Source organism: Columba livia, chromosome 7 (genome assembly GCF_036013475.1).
Source record: "Columba livia isolate bColLiv1 breed racing homer chromosome 7, bColLiv1.pat.W.v2, whole genome shotgun sequence".
NCBI lineage: Eukaryota > Metazoa > Chordata > Aves > Columbiformes > Columbidae > Columba > Columba livia.
The window spans coordinates 10,250,819-10,265,133 of NC_088608.1; the positions used below are offsets into that span (position 1 = coordinate 10,250,819).

Consider the following 14,315-nt stretch of genomic DNA (forward strand, 5'->3'; position numbering starts at 1 on the left):
AGGCTGGAGTTTGAGAGTCCCCTTTAAACATAAACTCTCTGGCATTGTCTGAAAAAATAAAAAAGTGCTTGTGGCCAGGGAGGGGGACACAGCTTTGGCTCTTGCTGCTTGGCTTGCTTTGCATCGCCAGCAGTGGCCGGGATGTGACTTGGCGGCTGGGGCCAGCTTGGGGCGAGGGCTGGACCAAGTGACAACCTGAGGTCCTGTCGTGCTCCTCTGCCACTGAGCTGGTCCCCTCGAGCTGCAGCACCCAGGGCAGGCAGCCGTGGGGCAGGATCTGCTGCCAGGTCTTAGCACCCCTGCAGAGGCCCAGGCCTCCCCAAATCAGGTCCCATGGGAGTGCTGGGCACATGAGAGTGAGCCACGTCCGTGTATGGGGATGAAGGCAGCAAAATGGAGCATGGCAACCCCAGTGTGATTCTCCTACCTCCTACCACTTCACATCTGGAGGCCATTTCCCACAAAACGAGGGCCATGGAGTAGACATCCATCTGCTTGAAAGACTCCAGGTCTTCCAGGTTCACCCTAGACTCCAGGACCTCTGGGGCCATGTACCTGGCAGTGCCCACCTGCCCACAAAGAGGAGAGAGGCGTTAGCAGGGGTGGGTGAGGACTTTGGCTGTGGGGTGACCAGGGGTGGTTCAGAAAGGGTCTGCTGGGTTATACTTGCCTGACCGCTGTTGGCAAAGTCGTCCACTGTCAGGGAAGGGTCGAGGCGTATGGCAATGCCGAAGTCACAGAGCACGCACTCCTGCTCGTTCTTCACCAGGACGTTGGTGCTTTTGATGTCCCGGTGGGCGATGGGGATTTTTGGCCTGCCGCAGGCAGTGTAGTCACTGTGGAGGTGGGCCACCCCGCTCACCAGGGAGCCTGCCATCTTCTGCAGGTCCATCCAGCTCAGGACATGGCGGGAGAGGTAGTCCTTGAGGTTGCCCCGGCTGTGGTAGGCGGTGATGAGCCAGTACTCCCGGCGGGGCCCCGTGCCCCGGTCCTCGGCGGTGAGGAACCGCAGGACGCTGTCGTGCTTCAGGCTGGCGTCGGTGAAGATCTGGCTCTCGTTCTTCCAGGAGGAGTACTCCTCGCAGGGGAAGATCTTCACAGCCACCGTCTCGTACTGCCCCGAGCGGCTGTGGCTCAGCTTGGCCCTCCACACCTCCGCAAACTGCCCTTTGCCCACCATCTCGTCCAGCTCGATGGGGAGCAGCTCGGCGGGGCGGTTGCTGGCACAGACGGGGCTGGTGGCGGCCGGGCTCTCGTCCATCAGCACGGACAACTTTTCCTCCTTCTCAGCGGACCTCCCCGGCTCCGGCAGTGCCGGGGGCTGCCTCGGTTTCCCTCCCCACGCCTTGGCTCTCTTGCGTCGCTTCTGCGTGCGGCAGAGGTAGAAGATCACAGTGATCATCACGGCCACCAGCAGCGGGGGCAGGAGGCTGATGGCGGCCACCGGGATGACCTCTTTGCTCTGCAGCATGGAGTAGCCTGTGGGGAGAAAAGCAGAGGTGAGGGTGCTGCAACAGCTTGTTTCTATCACACAGAGGAGGAAAATATGCAAAGCTGCTAATGAAGCGCAGCCCTTTGCGGAGCTGCAATGCACGCTGAGCGCAAACCCCGGCCCAGCAAAGAATCCAGATGTGGGCAGTTGTTAAGGGGGCTGCTCAAATTTAGCTCCATTTATCAATGTATTTATCATTATTATTTTTTTTTCATTGTTTAATGATTTATCAGGATGCCAGCCTGTGTTAATTGGGCCAATGCAGCATGTAAGACCCTGTTGCTGCCACCAGAAAGGCTCGGCTGCCCTTTGGTGGCCCCCAAGCGCTGCTTGTGCTCACGGTAAGGGGAACTGGGACAGAAATAACATTGATAAAGCTGAGGCAAGGCCCAAACGGAGCAAATCTCTGAGGGGGTTTGTGGCTGGGGCTTTGCTGAAGAGCCAGAAGAGATGCTGGGGGGGTGGTAAGCAGCGTGCAGGACTGTGCATCCTGGGGGAGCACCGAGATGCTTTGCACAATAATTAGTGTAAATGAGCATAATTTCAGTGCTGTCTGCCAGCGTTGGCATCTCCTCCTTTGTCCCGCTACAACACTGGCCCTCAGCAACCGCCCAGGCATGGCTGCTTTTGTGTTATTTCTTTTAAATCCTCCGTCAGCTTTCAGATCATCGGGGCGGGGGGAGCACACAAAAAGCCCTAACCCTCGCACAACATATAATTGTCTTATCCTTTGATGTTCGCGATTCCTGGAATAAACATGCTGACTTCAGTAGAGATATTCAAGTAAAATCTTACTCAGAGGTTTTTCTGCCAAGTATAATAACCCAGGGGAAGAGGGATAAGAATCATTCCATAAGCAAAACTCTCACTGCTTGACCTCAGTGTGTGCAAATCATAATTCAGGTTCTGGAAAACAGAGCGTTTCGCTATTTTCTTTGGCAAATTTCAAAAAAATGTGCTGCAGCTAATTTCTGCAAGGCCGTGAAAGCGTTTCTAAAATAGGCATCAGGTTCAAACCACAAGATCAACCTAAACTGATATAAATCAATAACTAACTCAGGAATACGTTTATTTTGGAAAGCGTTAGGCCTGGATATCACCTACTGCTTTAATGGATTTACCTGGTGTTTAAGGTCCCATCCTTGAAGCACTGAAGGAAGAGAAGATATTTTTAAGGGAGTTGCATGTGTGAGTCCTGCAAAGGGGGAGGTAACACAGCTTCAGCAAATTCCTTTGTGAGGATGCCCCATTCTGATGCAAACCCTTGGACACAGAGGGATTGCAGTGTGGCTTAGACCCCTTGCCCAAAGAGCAAACGCAGCTGCTCTGGTGATAACCATGGGTCTGTAAACCCAGGCCTGGCTGAGCATCACTGTGGGGGTCTTTCCATCCCTGCCAGGGCTTAAGAAATCAAGAAATGGGGAAAAAAACCTGCCTGCTTCAACCATTGGAGAAGTGCTCATCTATACCAGGTATTTTTCTTCTCAATGTTTATCTATACTGTCAAAGATGACCAGAAGTCAACATTTAAAATGCTAACAACCCCTTAAAGCAGAAGAAAAGGAGTATAACAATGGGGTCTCTGAGTCGGGCTTCCCAAGCTGGTTCCACAAACCCAGTCAAGGAGGGGATAATTGTTGAAGGCCGTCACTGCTCTCACACAGCATTCCAGCACTTTCCATGCCGGCTGGCAGGAGGAGGCTGTTTGTGGAAGCCTTTGGTGGGGGTGGCATTTCCAATGAGCCAGTTGTCATTTTTGTGTGAAATTACATATCTCAGCATCAGCTTTGGGATTTGACTATCTCTCCCTAGAAGTGTGTGTACCTGTTATGTTTGGCTTGGGAAGCAGCAAAGAACTGCCAAATTCAGCATAATTTGCCTTCGTTAAAAGCGGCTTGTTTGTTCCGAGAATTTGCATTCTATTTTTTTAATATTTTTATTTTCATTGCAGAAGTTGTTCCACTGACTTGCAGGTTATGCTTAGGCTTATTTGCAGCATTTCGTTGCTTTATAATTATGGAAAATCAGAGGGGTTTTGCTTTGATTTTTGTTACGGGTCATATTCGTATTAGGCGTTTGGATAAACCTGGCCCATTTAGAGTTAGGGAGGCTTGGACAAGCCCCCAAAGGTTCAGGATCTAGCTGGAAGCATTTCCAAATCATATGACCCTCCCGAAGTACAGAATTAGCTGTCTCTTTCCCTCCTGTGAATTTTCATCTCCTGTTGGATCTCCAGCCATCTGCAGAAGCATCCGCAGGTGTGCCCAGCTGAGCTCACGCTCACATACGGCACCGAGGCGACCCTGGCCACCCCTGCCCAGGGGAGATGCTAATGCAGAAGTCCCAGAAGAGTGGTAGGGGAGGCACTGTGGTGTCGAGCCCCAGCACCAGCACCTTTCTGGGATGCAGCCGTAGTGGACACCAGCAGTTCCCCTGGGTGTGTCGGGGCAGGATTTGCTTCCAGAGTACTGACTCGTGCTGGGTTCCATCAGCTTCTGGGTTCCCTGGTTGATTTGCCCTGCGCTGAAGGGCACAGCCCACCAAGAGATACGGTGGATTTTCCATCTCCTGATGTCTCCAGACTGAGGCTGGAGGCATTTTTGGGAGGGATGGTTTAGCCACAGGTAAAGTACTGAGCTCAGTAATGGGGTACAAATTTTACCCAGCTTTTACATAGGAAGGTCAAAGAATATGCAGAAAGAACTCCTGGCATTGGATGTCTACTGGAAATACAAGTTATTTGTCATTACCATTGGATGCTTCTCCCCCCATAAATCACATTAACAAAAGCACTCACCGTTCGTGTGGTTTTCAAAGATGAGTTTATCGTTGCACTCCTGCTCATCCACGCAGCCACAGATGTAGATGATCCCGTCCTCGCTGGGCTGGTGGGTCATGATGCAGCGCGAGGTGTTGTAGTTGGGGACCATGAGGTTTTCAATGGGGCGATGGGGGTTGTGGCAGAGTGTGCTGATCCTGATGCTCTCGTTGTCCTGTCTCCTGTGCGTGCCACAAAAATGATAAAGCGTTGGTCTAGCAACTCAGCCTTCATGTCACCTGCATGTCATCTTAAACCTGGTTTTATGATCATTAGTTTTGAGCTGTGTAGGGAATGGCTTGTTTTCACTGGCTCTGATATAATTTTAATTATACATGCTTTGGAGAGTCTCTGGTGAAGTCCTTTATCTCTTCCAAATGGTGAAAAGATAAATGTTCAGCACATGCCAACAGTACGATGTGAAACAGAGACTCTGGTTGTTTCCATTAGATAAGTGACCGGTTAATGATCAGGTAGTGCCAACCCCAAGGCTGAGTGCCCTGCGCAGGGTTTGGAGCAAAATCCCTCTTTTACCAACACCAGCTGCTAGGCCAGCAGGTTTGGGGGCTGTACGGTCCTAAGGAAACTCTCCAAAATGAACTTCTCACCTCACTGTCACCTTCGCTGCAACACAAGTCATATCGTGTCTGTCTCGGCAGGGGCTGGAGTCTCTGCTGCCCAAATTTCACCTGTGCAGGGTGAAAAGCTGAGAAGCGCGAGACATGGTGACCACTTTCCAGCAACTGCTTGGCTTGTCCTTCCCTCCTGCTCCTTTACAGATGGAGCCCACAAGCGCTGTCTTGCCCCCTCTGGGCTGAGGGCTGGCTGTCACATCCTGTCCTTGCAGGACCATTTGCTCCCGACTCGGGTGACCTGCAGCAGTAGAGCCCTTCCGTTGCTGCTCAGGGCTATTTCTAGAAATGGCTTGACCTTTGGAGTTGCCAAATTATAACATGAAGGTGATGTGACTCCCAGACCATGGGGCTGCGTTTGTGTTTATACCATGGCTACAGACACTGAGCAACTATGGATGAAACCTGCTGGGTCACCTGGAGACATGTAACACCCCCCATGTCAGAGATGGTCCCTTCTCCTACAGGGAGGATCAACACCTGTCTTGTAAAGCCAGTGGATAATTAAGAGGCAGGGTTTGACCCTTGTTTCTGGAGACTTCCCCAGAGGAGGTAGGATAACCCAGCACCAGTTGGGTTTGCAGGGCAGCCCTGGGGAGACGACAAGTGACAGGGGTTGATCAGCCCCACATGGGCTACAGGCAGCTGGTGAGCATTGCAGATACTCCAGGGGACGTTTGAAGGAGATTACAACTATTAATTACTTTTCCAGGGGCAGCCTCTGCTTCTTGACCTAGCGGTGTGAAGTGTGAGGGCGAAGGTATGGAGGGGTTTCACAATGCCTTCAAGGTTAGCTGGGAAATCAGACATAAAAGTGGTGGGAAGTCCCCCTGTTTCAGTGGACTCCACGTTTTCCTTGGGTTCCCAGGTAATTTGTCAGAGGAGCTTCCAGCTGAAGAGTCCCAGGAGGGTGCAATCCCAGGCTCGGCACACTGGAGGACGTGACCATGTTGCTCATGAACGTGGGGCCAAAGCTGCTGCTGTGACTGCAGCATCCACGCAGGACAAGTTCAAATGATCCAAATATGCCTCTGCAAATGAGTGACGGGCAGCGAGGCTCACTTGGAGGTAAGCCATGTTTGCAAGGATCTTAATCTCAGGATGGGTTTTAGGATGGGTTGGGAGGTGCTGGGAGGATGGTGGCAGGTTATCTGTGACACTACAGCTGCCTTGACCCAAACCCATCCGATACAAGGGGTGAGGTTGCAGCCCCATCCCATCCTGTGATTTTGCTTTCCTGGCCTGCGGATTTATGCTGCAGGGGTCTTGCTTTTTTCTGGACATGTAGCATGTCAATGGGAAAACCCAGCAAGATGCTGGATTGCCTACCCATGATTTAAGGTGAATTTTCCATAGGCACACAGGAGAACTTGGGTCAGGGGGTGGATTGGATTTTGTTTGTTTCTTTGTGTGTTGTTTTTTTTTTTTTTCTTTTATGTCCATAATGCAACAATTATGTTGAGGCAAACTCCTACTGAAAGTGGGGTGTGCAGCATTCATGCTAATTAGCAGGTTGAGATAAAGCCTAGCGATAAGTGCTTGGCTGGCTTTCACATTGGCAGCCAAATTAAAAGGGAAAGAGGAGGAAAATCACTCTGGGCAGACCCAAAATGGATGGATTGTTTTTTTTAGTTTTGCTCATGGGGACCAAAAAGCTGGGGGAGGCACTCTTCCGGGCAAATGATGAGACATACGCTTGGCCTGAAATGCAAGAGTGTGTTTTCCTTCCAGTCATCTCGTGCAGAAGCAGGAAAGGGCTTTTCCGAGAGGATGGGGAAGAGTTGGGTTAAACCCAGTGGGCTGAACCCCAGTTTGGTACCAGCTCAGACATTCACGCACCAGGTGGGGATGGACCTCAGCTGCACCCCTGCATCACCACCATCAGCAGCCTGATGCAGGAGGACATCATGGGTTTGGGGTCAGGGCTGCTGGTGTTGCCCGGTGGGTTCAGCCTATAAAGTTAAATTCAGGAGTTTATTGGGTTTAGGTATCCTGCAGCAAACTTGCCACACTTTGTGTTGGGTATTTACATGCACAACTTATTTAGAAAATAAACTGCTGCTAATTATAGGGCAGACCAAACAGTTTTTTTACTGTGAATTGTAACTTTGATTTTAATTGAGTCAAATGGGAAGGAAGAGAAAGCCTTGAATTATTTTAATGGGTAATAATTCAAGTGCAGAGGTGCATACCTGTGTGTTCCCATGAGCTGTCACCCTGCAAACTCCTTTTTTCTCCCCATGTGCCCCCTTGACAAGGGGATTGCCACTTACCATATGGCCACGCAGATCTCGTAGGGGTCCTCGCAGTAAGAATTGAGGTTGCAGTTGCTGTAGCACACCTTCTCCTCGCAGGCGGGCGGTGTGGAGTCGCACCACTTGCACAGGTTGGTCTTGAGGCTGCGGCGGGCGCCGGCACTGCAGGCTGTGGGGCAGAGGGGTGGCGGAGGGTGAGCGTGGCCGTGCGTGCCCCGAGTAGGGAAAAATAACCACCGTTTTCAGCAGTTTGCACAAACAGTGGAGAAGGAGCATGAATTGTCCCTATTTCTGTATGCATTTATTTATAGATTTCATTTTGCTCCATCGCTTGTACAAATGTGCTTTAGATTATCACAGAACAGTTGGAGTTGGAAGGGACCTCTGGAGATCATCCAGTCCAACCCACCTGCTAAAGCAGGTTCACCAGAGCAGATCACACAGGAAGGTGTCCAGGTGGGTTTGAATGTCTCCAGAGAAGGAGACTCCACAACCTCTCTGGGCAGCCTGTTCCAGGCCTCTGGAACCCTCAAAGAAGTTTCTCCTCATATTCATATTCAGATGGAACCTCCTGTGCTTCAGTTTGTGCGCATTGCCCCTCATCCTATCGCTGGGCACCACCGAGAAGAGCCTGGTCCCATCCCCTTGACACTCACCCTTGAGATATTTATAAATGTTTATGAGGTCCCCTCTCAGCTTCTCTTCTTCAGGCTGAACAAACCCAGCTCTCTCAATCTCTCCTCATGAGAAAGATGCTCCAGTCCCCTAATCGTCTTTGTAGCTCCCTGCTGGACTCCCTCCAGTAATTCCTTGTCCTCCTTAAACTAGGGAGCCCAGAACTGCACACAGTACTCCAGAAAGCCCAAGCCTAGAGGAGATGAAGGGATGCTGGTGTGCAGTGGCAGGTCCTGCTAGATAAGAGCTTTGCAGAGCCTGGGAGCCACAAGGAACCACATTTTCCCTCCGTGTTTCCCGTACCATTTATCATCAAGGGGAAGTTTATTTCTTCTTCTACAGTCTCAGCTCAAAGCATCATCGCCCTTCATCCTGAGTGCATGCAGTGTCTGAAAAGGGACATCTCTGGGTCTCTGCCCCTCTCCCTGGGGGTAATAAAAGGTTCTGGAGGGGGATGCATGACCAAGCTGGGGCAACTTTCTCCTCTCCTGCTGCCTCCTCATCCTCCCTCTGCCAGTGCAATGAGCCTGAACTGGGGAATGTGTTTGCCACCCTCTTCCTGGTAATCTGTGTGTGTGGCAAAAAATGGTGGGCTGAGGCTTTCCGAGCTCTGAAGCGACAGGGGCTGCTCCTGCCCTGGCTCTGCTGCCCCAAGCTCTCCTGCCCCTGGAGCGCTGGATCCAGCCACAGCAGCAGGAATAATTGCTGCCCATGTGAAGCTGCTCTGTGTGTATCTCACGGGCATAAAATTATCTCTATTTTTATATAGCGGGTGAATGAACTATGCTCAGTTAAGGGATAAATCCCAGCTAAATTTAAACTTCCTGTTTTAAGGCTGCTAAATGTATCTCTTTTTTTCTTTTTTTTTTCTTTTTCTTTTTTTTCTTTAATAAGCCACTAAATGACTTGTGTAGAAATATATATTTATATTTTTTTACTTAAATAAATACACTCAAGTGTGTTCAGGTAGGAACCTGAATCACAGCAGCTAATTTTTCAAAGCTTTGGGTCATCTGTGCTTCTCCAGCTGCCATTTCCAAGGGCTGCCCAGCAGTGCTGGATACTCCTAGCACCCAGCGGAAAGGGCAGTGGTGGCTCCCTGCTCTGCCACAGCCGCCACAGGGGTTTTCCATCACCAGCTGTTACGTACAACAAGAAACAAATTGCAAAATCCCTGACCATGGCTTGGGAAGCCTCAGCCCCTGCAAGCAAGGTCCTGCAGATACAGGAGTGCCCTGGGTCTGTGGGTACTCTGCAAGACCTCCTGCATCCTTGATGCTTGTGTCTGCGACCTGCCATGGCCAAGCCTGTGGTCCGTCTCCTTTTTAATGCATGTACTGACCCAACAACAAAAAGGGATCTTAACTCCTCTGCTTCCCAAATCTGGGGCGTGCAGCCAGCTCTGATGGCATCTTCTTGCGTGCCAGACCAGCCCAGACCTCCCGTCATGAGACAGCTGTAAAAGAGCTGCTGGGAAGCTCCCACACAGAAATAAACCCTTTACCAGCTCCTGTGGCCTTGTATGTAGGGCTAATGTTAATGGCAGAGGGGAAACCTGGCCTGTTGCATCTGGATGTCGGAAGGAGGAAATTTTGGTTTAAATGACCCATGAGAGGCTTAAAACGTGTCTCAGCAGGGACGGTGTGGTGCAAGGCAGTGGGGGAGCTGGGGGCAGAGGATGCTGCCCACAACCTTTTCATCATCTCCATACATCATCTCCATCCGTGAGTCTGCTCTGGCCCTTAGAAGCACCTGGGGCTCTTGTGGGTGACCACAACAGACCCCAAACCCTGCATCCATCCACGGGTTAGCTATGAATATCATGACTTCAACTGGGATTTGAAGCAACCGCAGCCACCACGAGCCACCCTCGCCACCCTGCCTTGCTCTGCCAGTGCAGGACCTGCAGGACCCTGGGCAAAACTCCTCTCAAAGACAAGAGTTTTGGAGGTGGATCAAAAATTAAGCCCAGCCTCTGTGTGAGGCTCTCAGTCTACAGCATCAGCCACCACGCTCTACAAAGTCCATTGGTGTTATTATGCAGGAACAGAGAATGGTAAGGTTTGGGGTTTTCTTGTGGTTTGGTTTTAGGTTTTGTTTGTTTGTTTGCTTTGTTTGTTTTCCCCAAAACCCACTCCTACCAGACCCTGGGGCTGTGCTCTGGTGGTGTCACTACCACTGTTTCTTCTTTTACCCTTTCAGCTCAACCCATCTATGGCCTGGCTCGTGCAGTGCTCACAGCATGCCTGTACGGGACCGTGGGCTCAGCACCATCATCCCAGGGATATTTGGGGGCCCCTGTAGAGGAGAAGCAAATGGACAGATTCGGGTTGTAGATGTTGCTGATGCAGAAGAGCGATGGGGTTTGCTATTTATGTATTTATACCAACCAAGTGTGTTGTTTACTTATATCAAGGGTCTCAGAGTAAAATGTCAGCCCCAGCAGTTTTGTACTGGCACATGTGGTGGGGATCTTGACTTGGCAGTTGTTTGCGCTGTGGAGCGGAGAAGCCAGGGCAGATGAAAGAGTTAAATATGGAAACAAGATCCAGAAATATAGCAGTAACTGGACAAAATTCTTTGGAGACAAATTGTTCTAAACTAGCTCAGGCTGCGATTCTGTTATCTGCTCTGCAAGAAAGGTCAGAGAAAGAATATCTCTGTTGGCTTTTTTTCTTGTTCTCCCCCCTCCTCCTTCTCCTAGGAAGTCGAAAAGTAGATCACAAAGCCCACTGCAAGTTTCTTCAGGACTTCGTGTCCTTGAACCATTAGCTTGTAGGTACAATTTAACTGCCACATCACTCATCTTGGCCTTGATTAGACCCAGATGAACACTTTCAATATTAATGCTTGGATGATTTAATAAAGCTGCACGAGCAGTAAAAGTAACAATACACTTCCATAAAGGGGTTCCAGATGTTGCCAAGGCAAATGCTAAACATCAAAATACAAACTTCAAAAAAAAAAAAAGGGGGGCGGGGAATAAAAGCTGGATAAGCAAAACTTGGAACAAACTATAAACTAATTAAACGTGGGTTGAGTTTTCCAAAAATAAATTGAAGCCATAAGGATGTGATGTGAGCCAATAAATAGTACAGTTAGTCAAAGTTATTGTGGAATGACTGTTGTAAAGATGGTTTGAAGTCACCGATAGGTAGGCTCACAGTGAGCTTGGCTTCCTATCAATAGGAAGGCTTGTTCTCTTGTGCAAGAGAACAAGATCAAGTCTTCTGGTATCTATAACCAGGACCTCAGGGAGGTTACTGAGAGAATATAAGATGATTTTCAAGCAGAGGAATAAAGGAAAAAAATACACCAAAAGTGCCTGAGTCTCTCCCGCAAGAGCAGCAGGGGTGATACCACCGCACAAGGACATCGGAATAATTTTTCATACATGTTGGGGCAGCTCTTCAGCCTCTCATCGCCCACAAAGCATCCACGTTCTCTGCGAGGCCGCATGCAAGGCCCATCGAAGCACCACTGCCGCAGTCAGAAACCCGCCCTTTTCCCCCATAGAAGAATAATCTAAAACAGCTCTCCAAGAGAATTTCACGCCAGTCCCATCACCACGGCCACGGAAGCAGTCAGCTCCCAACAGATGAGTTTTACTCGCTTGCCAGGTGCTCAGCTGCCAATGATGACTGCAGCTGTAAGAACCCAGTGGGATAAATAGGGCTCTAATTTTCTTGCCTCTATCAATGCAGCCCAGGTAGCAGGTAGGTCACCTACCACCACACTTTGGCTCTGGTTTTCTGCATGCTGCCGTCCCAGGGAGGATGAACCAGTAAGGAGCAAGCCTGGGGTGGGGGAGGGGGGGACATGGTGCCCTCATTAGAGGGAAGGAGAAAGCGCTTCGTAGCCAAAGCGATGGCATCTGCGGGCAATTCATTTTTGCTGCGGAGCAGAACGAGCAGTTTGAGTTCTCACATATTGTCCCTGGCATGCTCATTTGTGACAACTAAACATCAGATGGGCTTAAGGAAAAGTGCTCGGTGTGAGACACTAAGGCACTTGCACCCCTCCATCTCTCTTCCTCCCAAGGTGGAAGGAGACCTTCCATAATTTAAGTGCAATTTGCCCTGCAACTCAGCTTTTATTCTCCAAGAAAAAAGAAAACCTGATCATTTTTAGGTCATAAATGCTTTACAGTGAGGTCTACCCTCTCTCATCTGTGTATCCCTAAGCAGCCCGGGGTGGGGCTGATGCTCAGCAGTTGCAGGGGGCTTCCCAGCTTGCCATCACTACAGCAGCTCCAAGACCTCTCTGCATCAGGTCTTCCATGCACGTCAGTCAACCTGTAATCCCCAGGCTTTGCACTTTGAGAGATCAAGGCCTGGGAGATCAGCTGCCATGCCTGGAGTTTTTCTGTAACCAGCAGCATGCTTAAATGCAGGATGGGGGAGCACCTGTATCTTAACCCTGCAGACTTGTTGCTCCTGGATACCCCCCAGGTAGGTGCCCTGATGGAATTCCAACCCATTTAGAGCCAAGAAGATGACTGAGTGGAGCATCTCCCTTAGGAGGAAAGGCTGAGGGAGCTGGGTGTCTTTAGCTTGGAGGAGATTGAGGGGTGACCTCATTAATGTTTATAAATATGTAAAGGGTGAATGTCATGAGGACAGGACCAGGCTCTTCTCAGTGACAACCAATGGTAAAACAAGGGGCAATGCGTACAAAGTGGAACACAGGAAGTTCCACTTAAATATGAGAATAAACTTCTTCACAGTGAGGGTGACAGAGCCTGGAACAGGCTGCCCAGGGGGGTTGTGCAGTCTCCTTATCTGCAGACATTCAAAACCCCGCTGGACACATTCCTGTGTAACCTCATCTGGGTGTCCCTGCTCTGGTGGGGGGACTGGACTGGATGATCTTCCAAGGTCCTTTCCAATCCCTGACATTCTGTGATTCTGTGCTGAGACTCTCTTTCCCACCTGGGTGAGCCTGGGCTTAGCGGCAAGTCCTTTGTCCACTGCCAAGTTCAGGATTAGGCTTTGCCTTGGGCTTTCATCCATGGCTAATGACATGACTACACAGTAACAGAGCCTCTCATAAAATTATTATGAGAACAAACAAATTCTTTCCCTATTATATATAGTACTTGTTTTTAAGATTAAACCAACAGCAGGGATGGTGGGCTCTGCTCTCTTGCTGACCCATGTGAGAACACCATTGGTTGGTGTTCCCCATTGGCAGGTTACTCCTGAGCTGCCTCCTCCACGAAACAACTGTCAGTGCCATGGATGGGCTATGTCAAGGTATCTCCTGTGTCCCTAATTTCCAGGAGATCCTCTGCAGGGTCAGAAGTCCCTGTTGCATCTGTCCAGCGTGACCTGTGTAACAGAGGTCCCAGATTTCCCGCAGTCAGCTCTGGCTTGAGCTAGATCTGATTTGTCGGAAAGTGCCCAGTTTCACTGTGGCATCCCACATTTCTGCAGGATCACCACAGAATGAGATGTCAGCTGTTGTACTTTTATTTTGGATGGAGCTTGGCTTCATTTGGCTCAGTTCTGTTCTCCAGTGGTGGGATCTGGTGCTACTTTCCACTGTTGAACCAAAGAGCTTTTTAGTATCACGCCACTGTTCTCCATCGATGTGTTCTACAAACACTGTATCTTCATCTCTGTAGGAGAGGTTGAGCTGATCAAATGGAGCTGAAAAAGCTCATTATCCCACTTTTTGTCCCTGCAAGGCACAAGCTCCCAGCTCCCACAGGACACCCAGCAGCACTCATGCTGCATTTGCTTCAGGGGACCAGGCTCTGTCCTCAGGTATGTGGTCCCACGTTGTGCTGCATAATAAATACTGTGCTTGGCAGAGTATGGAGCAAGGAACGAGCCAGTAGTGTTTCCTGGTGAATAAAAAAAGACTGATTTTGATTGTATTAGACACCAGTGCTTCCTGGTGCCAGAAAGACATGCAGTATACATTTCTGGTTTGCTGGACCCTCTTCAAACAGGCTGGTAACTGACTTATTCCACCACTTATTTTTCCTTTGTGAAAATATCCCTTTAAATTAAGTGTTTAGCAAATACTGCTTAGTCCCATTACAAAGCAAATTGGGTATGGATCATACTAGCAGACTTCTCCAATCTCTTTCAGATGCTTGAATTACATCATGATCTAACTTCACCCTGGGGAGAGATGAGCTCTGAAGAATGTTGTCCATCCTTCTGCTTTGGTAATCTCCAGTATTTTTTGGGTTCCTTTTTCAGGTTGTCTGTGCATCAGTGCAATGACTCTGCTTTGCATTGGGATAGCTCATGCAGAGGTTTCCCAGGGTCGTGCCCACCAAAGCTGGCTCCACCCAGGTGAGCTGGAGCACGGGGGCCAGTGGGGTGATGCCCAGTGCTCCATGGGGAGGATTTGGCTGGAGTGGATTCTCTTTGGGTTTGGTCAGTTGATGTCCGTGCCTGTGGGTGAGGATGGGGAGCACACCCCACCCA

The 14,315-nt window shown here is 49.8% G+C and overlaps 1 protein-coding gene across 1 annotated transcript in view; it reads right to left on the bottom strand.

Moving 5' to 3' along the window:
* LOC102091992 (TGF-beta receptor type-2) overlaps positions 1 to 14,315 on the bottom strand; it is a 35,019-nt gene that overhangs the window by 7,299 nt on the left and 13,405 nt on the right. Inside the window, exons 2-5 of the mRNA XM_021291202.2 lie at positions 7,216 to 7,366; positions 4,290 to 4,492; positions 671 to 1,479; positions 428 to 569 (exon numbers count right to left, since the gene is read on the bottom strand). Of these exons, the coding sequence (XP_021146877.2) occupies positions 428 to 569; positions 671 to 1,479; positions 4,290 to 4,492; positions 7,216 to 7,366 (1,305 nt within the window). The remainder of the gene's footprint in view (positions 1 to 427; positions 570 to 670; positions 1,480 to 4,289; positions 4,493 to 7,215; positions 7,367 to 14,315) is intronic.